The sequence below is a fragment of the Haematobia irritans genome, chromosome 1 (genome assembly GCF_050003625.1).
Source record: "Haematobia irritans isolate KBUSLIRL chromosome 1, ASM5000362v1, whole genome shotgun sequence".
NCBI classification, from domain to species: domain Eukaryota; kingdom Metazoa; phylum Arthropoda; class Insecta; order Diptera; family Muscidae; genus Haematobia; species Haematobia irritans.
The window spans coordinates 198,952,050-198,967,913 of record NC_134397.1 but is presented as its reverse complement, the minus strand read 5'-3'; the positions used below and the strand labels follow the sequence as shown (position 1 = coordinate 198,967,913).

Sequence of the window (15,864 nt, the reverse complement as noted above, 5' to 3'; positions counted from 1 at the left end):
ATGCAGTATGTACAAGAAAATTTTTAGTTGTCGAGACTCTTGAACACCTTTAATATAACATTCCAGAAAAATTCACAAAAAGCAAATGGTACCAAAAAATAAAAAAATCCAACATTTTAATGTTTATCTATGGTATTGTTACCGCAATTACAGCCAAGGAATTTAATTTTTACATTAAAAAATTGAAGTATTTTTTTCCTTCATTTATGTTAAATTAAGCGTTTTTGCCACTTTTGTTAAAAAAACCGGTTGGACAGGTTATGCCGGTTATTTAATTTTTAAAACACCGCCCACCGGTTTTAAAATATGGTCCGGTTTTCTAGAACCGTGAAAAACCGACTTTCAAAAAACCCGGTTCTTTGATCACTCTACTCGGAATCAATACCAAAATCCTTAAGAGAAGGTCAAAATCTTTGCATCCAAGTAAACTTATTTTGAGTGTACATCTTATTTTGAGTGTAGATAGGGAATTATATACAATAATATCTAATTCTATCTCATCATATGTGGTTATATCTGCTTATATCTATAGGGGTCAATTTTGAGATCTAATCATAGATCTCATTGTTGAAACTTTTTTCGTTACTCCAAAGATTCAATATCTCAATTAAATCAAATTTTTTTCTTCACGGAAATTTAATGAAAATCCTTTTAGAGCAACAAATATGAATTTCCTTAAATTACAATTTTTTTAGATAAATTTGTTCTTAATAATATTTAAATTGCGTGTCCTACAATTTAGGTTTCATAATTTTTCATATAAGGCTTTCTAACCAAACCCAAACTACCTGTAAAGTGACTAAAAAACCTTCAATTCAGCAGGATTGAAATATGTCACAAAAAGTGACCTCCAATAAGGTTATCTCTTTTTCACTTGTTTAATATTTATAGTCACTCTCGGAAGTAATTACCTATAATTAAATTAATTAATATTTTCCCCCATAATATCCTCCAATCCTCCAATTAACATGGTCCACATTAATGATAGATTCATATTAAATTAATTGCATAATTTTTAAGCTTCACTCATCTGCGAATTCCAATTGTTAAGAATTGCGAATGTATTGTTCGCCATTGGAATTAAAGCCATACTATTACATCGGATTATTTTCTTTTTCTTCTCAATTTCAATCACAATTCTGTTGATTAAAATTACATCTTTCGTTAGGAATACTCCAATATGCAAACAAACAAAATAAAAAACACAAATAGACAAGTCAATTATATAGTGAATAATATCGAAGAATCTCAGTTTTCAATTTATTCATAAAAAAAAGAACTCAGTCGTGTAACATAAATGTTTCAATCAGGGGGATATTTGTACGCCTTGTAATTCAATATAAGGTTGACAAAATTGAAAAACACCCTTCTTTATGGTGGGGGAAATTCATGGTAACCGCCTGTCTGCCATCATCGTCATCATCGTTGCAAAGTTTCCTGTCGCTTTTGCAAAAAAAAAAAAAGAAACATATTTTTATACAATTTTTTTATCAAGACATGCCATAAATACATTTGATTTATTCAAATGTATTTTGGCTTGACATTCTCAACCTCTTCTACCTCTAAGCCTTTGCCATCGTAGTTGCTTTGATATGTATTCCGGAACATCTGCAACTGTAATGTGATCAAAATAACGTAATTGAGATGGGAGTAGGTTTAGTTCAACTAAACTGGGAATAAAAATTTTGTACAGTGTTTCAGAATAAATAAGGAATATAAACAAGTATATACAGCAGTAAGTTCGGCATGAATCAAATATTATAGTTTCCTTTGAAATTTCAGTGGGGTTTGATGACAGATATTCTCCCAAACAGAGCTGTTCAACTAGTACACTTCCCGAAGATAAATTAAAGATTTTACCTATGAAGACTATATCAGATTCTGGATTTATAAGAACAATTTTTGTTTGAGTTTTTGAGGAATCATTAATATCTTTTGAAAATGTGCAAGAAAATTATGAACTAACGCCTTAATTTGAAATCTAAAATCTGTAGATTTTCACCCCCATTAAGCAATTTTCATGATCAGTGCGCCTTCTATACCCTCAAGAAGTGAAAACGGTCTATGGAGGCCTTACTAAATGGACCGATAAAAACTAAATCCGATATACGTTTTTGTGAGTCTAAAATTTATATAACATTTATAATTTCAGGCAAATCGGATAAAAACTTCGGTTTCTAGAAACCCAAGGTGTTAAATCGGGAGATCAGATTTATGGAGGCTACACTAAAACATGGACCAATACTCACCGTTTTCGGCACACCTTTTTATGGTCTTAAAATACGCCTAGATTTCAAATTTCAGGCAAATTGAATAAAAACTACGGTTTATAGAATCCCAAAAAGTAAAATCTGGAGATCGGTCTATATAGGGGATATACCAAAACTAGGACCAATATACGCCATATTCTGCACACGTATTTTTATACCCTCCACCATAGGATGGGGGTACATTAACTTTGTCATTCCGTTTGTAAAACATCGAAATATTGCTCTAAGACCCCATAAAGTCCGTCCGTCCGTCTGTTGAAATCACGCTAACTTCCGAACGAAACAAGCTATCGACTTGAAACTTGGCACAAGTAGTTGCTATTGATGTAGGTCGGATGGTATTGCAAATGGGCCATATCGGTCCACTTTTACGTATAGCCCCCATATAAACGGACCCACAAATTTGGCTTGCGATTGCTCTAAGAGAAGCAAATTTCATCCGATCCGGCTGAAATTTGGTACATGGTGTTAGTATATGGTCTCTAACAACCATGCAAAAATTAGTCCATATCGGTCCACTTTTACGTATAGCCCCCATATAAACGGACCCCCAAATTTGGCTTGCGATTGCTCTAAGAGAAGCTAATTTCATCCGATCCGGTTGAAATTTGGTACGTGGTGTTAGTATATGGTCTCTAACACCCATGCAAAAATTGGTCCATATCGGTCCAGAATTATATATAGCCCCCATATAAACCGATTCCCAGATTTGGTTTGCGGCTCCCCTATGAGAAGCAAATTTCATCCAATCCGGCTGAAATTTGGTATATGGTAGAAGTATATAGTCTCTAAGAACCATTCAAAAATTGGTCCATATCAGTCCATAATTATACATAGCCCCTATATAAACCGATCCCCAGATATGAAGTCCGGAGCCACTTGGACGAGCAAAATTCATCCGATCCGGTTGAAATTTGCAACGTGGTGTTAATATATGGTCGCTAATAAGCATGCCAAAATTGGTCCATTTCGGTCTATAGTTATATATGCCTTTCCGACCTATAGCCGATCCACGTGATAGATTTTCCTAAATTTTTGAATTCTGTTATTTATGTGTACATAGAACATTTTAAATTATTAAGTTTGTTCAGTTTGATCCTGTATCCTGTTTTTTCAGGATACGCACAATTGTTGTAGTCCAGTAAATTCCGGTAAAAGTCCGGACGTAAAAATATCAAAAAACACAAAATAATCACGAAGTTACTGTTTGCATACAATATTTAATATGTTTTCTTATTGAAAACACTTGTTTGATGAAATATTCCACAGTTTAAATAATTTTAATTTATTTTCAAACTTACCTCTTCCACTCATTTTTACAAATGCGCAAAGTACACTGCAGAAACTACAAAATTAATATGAAAAACAAATATTTATAACGGTTCTTCACATTCTTAGACAAAGAGAGAACATACACAATTATTTTTTTGCCGATCTTATCGCAGTACGTCATATATTAAAGAAATTATAGAGACTTAAACTTACCCGCACAATTGTGCGTACACGGTCGGAAAGGGATATAGCCGATCCCCAATCACACAAAAATTGGTCCATATCGTTTCATAATCATGCTTGCCACTCGAGCAAAAATAATCTAGCAAACATTTTATTTCTATAGAAAATTTTGTCAAATTTTATTTCTAAAGAAAATTTTGGCAAAATTTTATTTCAGTAGAAAATGTTGTTAAAATTTTAATTCTATAGAGAATGTTGTCAAAATTTTAAATCTTTCGATAATTTTGTAAAAATTTTATTTCTATAGAAAATTTTGTCAAAATGTTATTTCTATAGAAAATTTTGTTAAGGACGTATTTCTATAGAAAATTTTGTCCAAATTTCACTTCTATAGAAAATGTTGTCAAAATTTTATTTTGTCAAAATTTTATTTCTATAGAAAATTTGGTCAAATTTAATTATATACGTATTTAATCGGCCATTTCAACTTTAATATATACCACGTATGGACTACGTGGTATATATTACGGTATTAGAACGTTTTAGGATACCTTGTCATCGGCAAAAGTTACCGCAACCCAAGTAATTCGATTGTGGATGACAGTCTTCAGTAGAAGTTTCTACGCAATCCATGGTGGAGGGTACATAAGCTTCGGCCTGGTCGAACTTACGGCCGTATATACTTGTTGGCCCTACAATACCTCTAGATTTCCAATTTCAGGCAAATTGGATAAAAACTACGGATTCTAGAAGCCCAAAAATAAAATCGGGAGATCGGTCTATATGGGCACTATACCAAAACATTGAACGATACCCACCATTTTTTACACACCTCTTTATGGTTCTAAAATACCTCTAGAAATCCAATTTCAGGCAAGTTGGATAAAAACTACGGATTCGAGAAGCCCAAAAAGTAAAATCGGGAGATCGGTCTATATGGGGGCTATACCAAAACATGGACCGATACTCACCATTTTTGACACACCTTTTTATGGCCCTAAAATGCCTCTAGTTTTCTAATTTCAGGCAAATTGGATAAAAACTAAAAAAAACTACAAGACCCCAAATCGGGAGGTCGGTTTATATGGGGACTATATCAAAACCTGGACCGATATTGGCCATCTTCGAACTTGACCTGCCTGCAGACAAAAGACGAGTCTGTGCAAAATTTCAGCACGATTGCTTCATTATTGAAGACTGTAGCGTGATTACAACAGACGGACAGACAGACGGACGGATCAAGAATATATATACTTTATATAATCGGAAATCGATATTTCGATGTGTTACAAAGGGAATGACAAACTTATTATATCCCTGTCACCATTCTACGGTGGTGGGTATAAAAATGCGTTTGACGTCAACTGTTCAGAAGGGAAAATTGACCCGAACCAGTAATGTTTTAGGTACCCTAAATTTCGGTTTATCCGAAACCCCCCAGTTTATTCAACCCCGGTTTTCGGTTTATTATTTTACCCAAAACCTGTTAAAACGGAAAAACTAAAAGAAGTCTTTGGTAATAATGCTTAGGGCCTGCCCCTAAGACGACCTAGCCATGGCCCTCTGTCCGTCTGTCTGTGAACACATTTTTATAATCAATTTCTAGGTTGCAGTTTTATTCCAATCGACTTCAAACTTGGCTCAAGTATGTCTTTTGTGTCAGAACAGAAACCTATTGATTTTGGAAGAAATGTGTTTAGATATAGCTTCCATATATACCTTTCACCCGAAATGGACTTATATGGCCCCAGAGCAATAGTTTTATCTTCATTACAATTACTCGTGATACAATATTTACCCTCGTCGAAGAAAACCCAAGAAATCAGTGTGACAAAGTAAGAAAGTCAAAAAGCTTGGATGCCGAAAGGCGGGGGTTGATGGCATTGGACGTTAGAAAACGTCCTTATTTTCGTACCCAATGGCAGAAAAGTATAGACAAATTCAAACGGCGTGATTACACTTGAAAACTACACTGAAAAAAATATTGACCTAATATGGAATATTATGCAACTTAAATTTTAGGACTCAAAATTTACACAATGCTAAGGACAAAATTCTTTAAAACAATGAAATTTTAATTAAAAGAAAGTTTATAATCCTTGCTTCAAAAATGTTGTTAATTACATTTAGGACACAAATCTTGAAATGTTGCGTCTCTCTGCTGAAGTTGTAGATCTTTGACGTAAAGCAAATTTTCCTTAAAATAAAGAAAAACATTTTTTGTTTAAAGAAATCGTCTTTAACTCAACTGACATATTGAATTTTTAAATTTAAGATAAAAACGCTTCAAATATATGCTAAGACTTATTTTAAGCATTTGCATGTTTGCTTTAAAGTTTTTTTTTAGCATTAAGAAAACTGGTTTTACTTTGAAGTACCTGGCATAATTTGGATTACCTTGGATTTGGATACCTTTATTAATATATCGCAAAAAGAAAATAAAAACTCGATGAATAAGATCAGTATCCAATTTTAATTTTATTGATCCTAGATTTAAAGCCAGGGAGGTCCGTAAAAAATGTCTTTATTTTAACAAAGCCGCATCTTTGGCTCGGAATCAATAACAAAATCCTTAAGGGAAGGTCAAAATTTTTGGATCCAAGTAAACTTTTTTTTTTAGTGTAAACTGATATTTTATCAAAAGCTAATAAAAGGACATTTGAACTTAAACAACTTCTATTTATATGTTTATTTCGCCCGATTTACACTTTGGTCGAACACTGTACAGCTTTAGATATAGCTCTCATATATATCTTTCGACCGATTTAGTTTCATATGATCAGACCCAAAGGAGGAATATGATCACCCCTAGAGCCAACTTTTTTTTAACGATGGAATGAGAAGAAAACATGTATATACGGCCGTAAGTTCGGCCAGGCCGAATCTTATGTCCCCTCCACCATGGATTGCGTAGAAACTTCGACTAAAGACTGTCATCCACAATATAATTATTTGGGTTATGCTAATACTTGCCGATGCCAAGGTATCTTAAAACTCCTTAACATCGTCTTCTAAATTGTAAGTTAGTCCATACGGGGTATATATTAGACAAAAAGAAGGCCGATTAAATACGTATATAATTCAGTTCTTGATCGGTATATATAGGGGATTCTATAAATAGTTGTGAGACGATATGAACTGTTGCGTGTTACTTAGAGAGCCAGAAGTGAAATATGGGGGTCGATTTATATGAGGGTCGATATGAACCAAGTTTGGCTCTCCAAGAGGTTCCACAAACAAAATGTTTGGATCCATTTATATGGGGGCTACATATAATTATAGACCGATTTCGACCAAATTTTACATGTAGACCGTATACTAACATCACGTACCAAATTTCAACCGTATCGGATGAAATTTGCTCCTCCAAGAGGATCTGCAAGCCAAATCTGGGGTTGACTTTATATGGGGGCTGTATATAATTATGGACCTAAATATACCAATTTTTGCGTGAATGTCAGAGACCATATACTAACACCACGTACCAAATTTCAACCGTATCGGATGAAATTTGCTCCTCCAAGAGGATCCGCAAACCAAATCTGGGGGCGACTTTATATGGGGGTTATACGTAAAACTGGTCCGATATGGCCCATTTGCAATACCATCCGACCTACATCAATAACAACTTCTTGTGCCAAGTTTCAAGTCGATAGCTTGTTTCATTCGGAAGTTAGCGTGATTTCCACAGATGGTCGGACAGCCGGTCAGACGGACGGACCGACATCGTTAGATCGACTCAGAATTTCACCACGACTCAGAATATATATTCTTTATGGGGTCTTAGACCAATATTTCGATGTGTTACAAACGGAATGAAGAATTTAATATACCCCCAATCCTATGGTGGAGGCTATAACAATATTTTCGATGTGGAGGACAATTAGTTTGCTCAACTAATAATTGATCTTAATCGCGGAAAATAGCCAAGGAACTAAATATAAGTCAGTCTGTGGTCATTCGCACCCAAAAAGAACGAAATGCTACTCCCAAAGAGCAACCCAGAGACCGTCCAAAACTGTTGACCGAAGAGGACGCTCGCCTTATGATGGTGTTATCTGGTCAGATGAATCAAAATTTAACCGTTTCCAATCGGACGGTAAACAATATTGCTGGCGTCGTCCTGGTGATACCAATCAACGCCACCATATCAAACAAATTGTGAAGCATGGTGGTAGAAGCATCATGGTTTGGGACTGCTTCACTTGGTGGCACAATGCAGAAAATTGATGGTATAATGAACAGGGCTGTGGAGTCGAGCCAATTTTGCTCGACTCCGACTCCAGCATTTTTCATCAGCTCGACTCCGACTCCGGAGTCGACTCCGTGTAATATAACTAATTTGTAGTTCTATTGTGGGGGTACCGTAAGTGGATCGATATAATGTGTGCAAAAAAAAGTTCTTAATTTAACATTAGATGCCAATTGAACTCTATGTTTAAAATTGAGGGCAATGTTTAATAAATATTTAAAATAATGATATAAATACCCATCATAATATGAGAAGATACCAACAGTATATGTATTTGTGGACCAAAATTAATGATACTATCTCAAATCCTTTAAATTTGTTGCGAGCTATATAAACGTTTATATTCCCATATGCATGAATTTGAATCTGAATCGATTTAGACAAAATTGTATATACTTCTATAAAATCTAAGTACTTAAAATTTAAATCTAACGTTATGGGACGTAACACAATTTTAACAAAAAAAAAAAAAAAAAAAAACAAGTAAGGAAAGTCTAATGTCGGGCGGGGCCGACTATATTATACCCTGCACCACTTTGTATATCCAAATGTTCGATACCATATAAAGGTTTGTCCCAAATACAAAATACATACATTTAAATATCACTCGATTTGGACAGAATTTGATAGACTTTTACAAAATCTATAGACTCAAAATTTAAGTTGGCTAATGCACTAGGGTGGAACACAATTTTAGTAAAAAATATTGGAAACATTTAAATCTGAAGCAATTTTAAGAAAACTTCGCAAAAGTTTATTTATGATTTATCGCTCGATATATATGTATTAGAAGTTTAGGAAGATTAGAGTCATTTTTACAGTTTTTGGACTAAGCAGTGGCGATTTAACAAGGAAAATGTTGGTATTTTGACCATTTTTGTCGAAATCAGAAAAACATATATATGGGAGCTATATCTAAATCTGAACCGATTTCAATCAAATTTTGCACACATGACTATATTACTAATTGTACTCCTAGTGCAAAATTTCAACCAAATTGGGCCAAAACTCTGGCTTCTGGGGCCATATAAGTCAATATCGGGCAAAAAATATATATGGAAGCTATATCTAAATCTGAACCGATTTCAATCAAATTTAGCACACATGACTATACTACCAATTGTACTCCTTGTGCAAAATTTCAAGCTAATCGGGATAAAACTCTGGCTTCTGGGTCAATATAAGTGCATATCGGGCGAAAGATATATATGGTAGCTATATCTAAATCTGAATCGATTTCAAACAAATTTGGCACGCATAGCTACAATTCTAAATCTACTCTCTGTGCAAAATTTCAACCAAATTGGACCAAAACTCTGGCTTTTAGGACCATATTAGTCCATGTCGGACGAAAGATATATATGGGAGATATATCTAAATCTGAACCGATGTCAACCAAATTTGGCACGTATAGCTACAATGCTAATTCTACTCCCTGTGCAAAATTTCAATTAAATCGGAGTAAAAGATTGGCCACTGTGGTCATATGAGTGTAAATCGGGCGAACGATATATATGGGAGCTATATCTAAATCTGAAACGATTTCAATAAAATTTGGCACACTTAACTACACTAATAATTTTACTCCTAGTGCACAATTTGAACTAAATTGGGGTAGAACTCTGGCTTCTGGGACCGTATTAGTCCATAGCGAAAGATATATATATATATATATATATATATATATATATATATATATATATATATATATATATATATATAAATATATATATACATATATATATATATATATATATATATATATATATATATATATATATATATATATATATATATATATATATATATATATATATATATATATATATATATATATATATATATATATATATATATATATATATATATATATATATATATATATATATATATATATATATATATATATATATATATATATATGTATATTTAATTAATATTTTAATATTTTAATCAAATAACAAAAACAAAAAATTGCAATTAAACATACAGTGGCGTTCAGAAATGAGTACATAATTAATTTTTTCATTCTAAGCAAATAAAAAGCAGTAATAAGAAAGTCAAAATAATGGTATTTTTCCTTTATTCCTTCTTCAATTCTAAATAAAACAACAAAAAAGCTCAAAACAAAAAGTAAAGAATTCAGAAAGATATTTAAATAAACATAACAAAAATTACTCGCATGTACTCAATTTAGCACTTTTCTATACCGGTGTCAGTTGGACATTTTCTAGTACTTGGTCCATAACCCTTTATTTTTTAATACCATATTTATACGTTTTGGCATACGTTCAACCAATTTCTGTATAATTTCATCTTGTATATTCTGCCACTCAAGCCGTAGTCGTTACCACAGGTATTCTAATTTTGATGAAGCTGATTTGTACAATCCCAGCCGTCTTCCCACGATTGACCATAAATTCTCAATCGGGTTGAAGTCGGGGCTTTGCGCTGGCCAATTCATGACTTGAAATTTTTGCTCACTAAGCCATTCACAATTTTTGCATTATCATCTTCATCTTCAGGATAGGCACTGTTGTCAACAAACTCGGGAAGATGAGTCTGAAAAATGGAGAGGTAGCCTTTCTTCTTCATTATCAGGGCAGTGGAGCCGGAGTCGGAGTCGTGCAGTCGGAGTCGTAAAAATGTTGCTCGACTCCGACCCCGGCTAAACTAAATTTTTTAAAACACTTCACATTTTTGTAACTAAGCAAGTTTTTGCGCAAATTAGTTACCATTGCGTTATTCATTCGATCAATGTATAGCATGATTGTAAATGAAAACCAACTTCCAATTACGGCTATCTTTTTATGTTTCCTAGAATGTTAGACTAGCAGATGGGCTGGATCGATCCATTTTAATGACCACATCAATTTATTTGAAATATTTCGACCAATCGAAATTATTTTTTTTTTAAATTTTATTTTAAGGTCATATACATATGTGGAAAAAAGTTTTGTCAAAATTTTATTTCTATAAAAAATTTATTCGAAATTTTATTACTAAAGAAATATTTTTTTCTATAGAAAATTTAGTCAAAATTTTATTTCTATATAAAATTGAGTCAAAATTTTGTTTCTATAGAATATTTTGCAAAATTTTATTTCTATAGAAAATTTTGCAAAATTTTGTTTGTTACACAAAAATTTTTTCAAAATTTTATTTGTATTGATAATATATAGAAAATTTTGCCAAAATTTTATAGTAATAGATTTTTTTATTAGAAAATTTGGTCGAAGTTTTATTTCTATAGAAAATTTTGTCAAAATTTTATTTCTATAAAAAAATTAGTCACAATTTTGTTTCTGTTGAATGTTTTGCAGAATTTTATTTACTGCACAAAAATTTTTCTAAAATTGTATTTTTATTGATAATTTTTTCAAAATTTTATTTCTATAAGAAAAAATTGTCAAATTTTATTTCTATAGCAAATTTTCTCTAATTTTTTTTCTTACTGATGCTCACTCATACTCACTGCAATAAAAAATGTATTCAAAATTTCATTACTATAGAAATATTTTTTTCTATATAAAATTTAGACAAAATTTTATTTCTATAGAAAATTTAGTCAAAATTTTGTTTCTATAGAAAATTTTGCAAAATTTTATTTCTATAGAAAATTTTGCAAACATTTTTTTTCTATAGATTTTTTTTTTATATAGAAATTTTTCCAAAATTGTATGCTCACTGATACTCACTGCTAAGTCGAAAACTTGTAGAAATGACTCAAATTTTCAAATTTTTCAATGAATGAATCATACATGCATTTTTGCGAGATTTTGTAGAAGTCTGATTTGAGATTTTATCAAAATGTAGATCTAAATACAAAGTTGTGCAGAGTATATCATAATCGGCCCGCCCGACTTTAGACTTTCCTTGTATTTTTATTATACCCTGCGCCACACTGTGGAGCAAGTGTGCAAAATCTGTTCAGATTTAGATATAGCTCCCATATATATATATATATATATATATATATATATATATATATATATATATATATATATATATATATATATATATATATATATATAATATATATATATATATATATATATATATATATATATATATATATATATATATATATATATATATATATATATATATATATATATATATATATATATATATATATATATATATATATATATATATATATATATATATATATATATATATATATATATATATATATATATATATATGGGAGCTATATCTAAATCTGAACCGATTTCAGATTTTGCACACTTGCTCCACAGTGTGGCGCAGGGTATAATAAAAATACAAGGAAAGTCTAAAGTCGGGCGGGCCGATTATGATATACTCTGCACAACTTTGTATTTAGATCTACATTTTGATAAAATCTCAAATCAGACTTCTACAAAATCTCGCAAAAATGCATGTATGATTCATTCATTCAAAAATTTGAGTCATTTCTACAAGTTTTCGACTTAGCAGTGAGTATCAGTGAGCATACAATTTTGGAAAAATTTCTATATAAAAAAAAATCTATAGAAAAAAAAATGTTTGCAAAATTTTCTATAGAAATAAAATTTTGCAAAATTTTCTATAGAAACAAAATTTTGACTAAATTTTCTATAGAAATAAAATTTTGTCTAAATTTTATATAGAAAAAAATATTTCTATAGTAATGAAATTTTGAATACATTTTTTATTGCAGTGAGTATGAGTGAGCATCAGTAAGAAAAAAAATTAGAGAAAATTTGCTATAGAAATAAAATTTGACAATTTTTTCTTATAGAAATAAAATTTTGAAAAAATTATCAATAAAAATACAATTTTAGAAAAATTTTTGTGCAGTAAATAAAATTCTGCAAAACATTCAACAGAAACAAAATTGTGACTAATTTTTTTATAGAAATAAAATTTTGACAAAATTTTCTATAGAAATAAAACTTCGACCAAATTTTCTAATAAAAAAATCTATTACTATAAAATTTTGGCAAAATTTTCTATATATTATCAATACAAATAAAATTTTGAAAAAATTTTTGTGTAACAAACAAAATTTTGCAAAATTTTCTATAGAAATAAAATTTTGCAAAATATTCTATAGAAACAAAATTTTGACTCAATTTTATATAGAAATAAAATTTTGACTAAATTTTCTATAGAAAAAAATATTTCTTTAGTAATAAAATTTCGAATAAATTTTTTATAGAAATAAAATTTTGACAAAACTTTTTTCCACATATGTATATGACCTTAAAATAAAATTTAAAAAAAAAATAATTTCGATTGGTCGAAATATTTCAAATAAATTGATGTGGTCATTAAAATGGATCGATCCAGCCCATCTGCTAGTCTAACATTCTAGGAAACATAAAAAGATAGCCGTAATTGGAAGTTGGTTTTCATTTACAATCATGCTATACATTGATCGAATGAATAACGCAATGGTAACTAATTTGCGCAAAAACTTGCTTAGTTACAAAAATGTGAAGTGTTTTAAAAAATTTAGTTTAGCCGGGGTCGGAGTCGAGCAACATTTTTACGACTCCGACTGCACGACTCCGACTCCGGCTCCACTGCCCTGATAATGAAGAAGAAAGGCTACCTCTCCATTTTTCAGACTCATCTTCCCGAGTTTGTTGACAACAGTGCCTATCCTGAAGATGAAGATGATAATGCAAAAATTGTGAATGGCTTAGTGAGCAAAAATTTCAAGTCATGAATTGGCCAGCGCAAAGCCCCGACTTCAACCCGATTGAGAATTTATGGTCAATCGTGGGAAGACGGCTGGGATTGTACAAATCAGCTTCATCAAAATTAGAATACCTGTGGTAACGACTACGGCTTGAGTGGCAGAATATACAAGATGAAATTATACAGAAATTGGTTGAACGTATGCCAAAACGTATAAATATGGTATTAAAAAATAAAGGGTTATGGACCAAGTACTAGAAAATGTCCCAACTGACACCGGTATAGAAAAGTGCTAAATTGAGTACATGCGAGTAATTTTTGTTATGTTTATTTAAATATCTCTCTGAATTCTTTACTTTTTGTTTTGAGCTTTTTTGTTGTTTTATTTAGAATTGAAGAAGGAATAAAGGAAAAATACTATTATTTTGACTTTCTTATTACTGCTTTTTATTTGCTTAGAAATGAAAAAAATTAATTATGTACTCATTTCTGAACGCCACTGTATGTTTAATTGCAATTTTTTGTTTTTGTTATTTGATTAAAATATTAATTGGGATAATTAATTGATTTAATTAAAAATTTTGAATCATTTTCATACATGATTATATTTTCTAATTTGATTAAAAAGTTCTTTAATTCATTACGTTTTCAAAATTTTAATTGGAAGTAGTTTGATGATATTGTTGTATGTGTATCGAATAATTTCACTTGTGATATCACACTATACTGACTATAAAAAATATATTCAACTTTTCCTTTCCATATGAATTTATAGTCACAGACTGCATGTCACCTAACCAAAACGAAACATGGAAATTATCTCAATAGTCAATCAAAAATTTCATTTTTTTTTACAAAAACTCCACTTTTATTTTCTAACATGCAACTTTGTTTGTTTATTTTACAGCTCCTGTACCGGAAACACCAATCGAGGAAGTCACAAATGCATTGTATGGCAAAAGTGTAAAATTCGCCATGACTCACAACATTGAATTGCAATTGCCCGAAATGATGTTCGATGGGGCCACATTTCGCATCTCACCCAGGTCTATAGAGGGTAATGGTGTTATAGCCAAATTGGAACTGATACCCAAACAACACAATGAAGCCCGTTTGGCCGGATTTTTTATTAAAAAGAAATTACGTGAGTGTGCAAATGAGTGCCTATTTATAACTTTGTAATTTGTATTTCTTTAATTTTTACAATATTTCTTTGTTTTCTTACAGAAAAATTAATGAAGAGTAAAATTTTATTATCATTCTTGGCCTTGGTATTGATAATCAAAATTATTAAAGTTAAAATTTTCTGGCTCTTGCCGTTGATCATTGGTGTGGGTGCTGCCAAAAAATTATTGCTGAAATTTCTACTCTTCCTGTTTCCAGCTTTGTCACACCTCTTCAAATTGTGTTCGTATTATCAGCAAACCTACCATACAACAACCAAATATCATCATCATCATCATCACATAGATCATCATCATACGGTGAGTAATGGGCATGGAAATGAGCGAAGAAAGCAAATAAAATAACAAACGAACAACAACAACAAATTGTTATGGAAATTGAAAGTGATGGAGGAAACAAAGGCATGCAAGCTATTATGCTGCACGATATCATGGATGCTGTGTCTCGCATTTACGAGTATGTGCGTGCGAGCTTGCCTTATATGTAGCACAATGGGCGATTATGAGTTATTTATGCAAAGTGTGAATTACGTTATTTGCATAATAGAAAAATCTATTATGCTCTCTGCAAACAACCATCAATCAAACAATAAGAATAATTATTAACAAACAAGAAACTACTGTCGTAAGATTGGTGCAAACTTAGGTAAACGATTTTGATATCGTACGAATGAATGAATTTTCTATTCACAGATTTAGAATAGGTGTTTGATATTTTGGAAGAGAATTAAAAGGAAGGAAAATAATGAATGTCATTCCGACCAAACTCTCCATTGTCTGAAGGGAATAATCAATTTATATAAGTTGGCAAAAACACGAGTTGTACACCAATCAATGTGAAATAAATTGTGAAACTATATTGAAACTATGAAGTAAATATATATGTATGTATTATACCTTAAATTAAAGCTTAAGATCCCAGCTACAAAAAAATAGGCAAATTAAATGAGATTTCTTTCGGTTTAGGGAATAAACAAACAACCCTTAATTTCACATAGCAAAAAATATTACAATAAAAATAAAAGAAAATTAT

General features: G+C 31.1%; 1 protein-coding gene across 4 annotated transcripts in view; it reads left to right on the top strand.

The window, feature by feature from the left end:
* Osi17 (DUF1676 domain-containing protein Osi17) overlaps positions 1-15,864 on the top strand; it is a 121,750-nt gene that overhangs the window by 71,858 nt on the left and 34,028 nt on the right. For all 4 annotated transcript variants that reach the window (XM_075292545.1, XM_075292544.1, XM_075292546.1 and 1 more), the window contains exons 3-4: positions 14,555-14,791; positions 14,875-15,131. In XM_075292545.1, the coding sequence (XP_075148660.1) occupies positions 14,555-14,791; positions 14,875-15,131 (494 nt within the window). The remainder of the gene's footprint in view (positions 1-14,554; positions 14,792-14,874; positions 15,132-15,864) is intronic.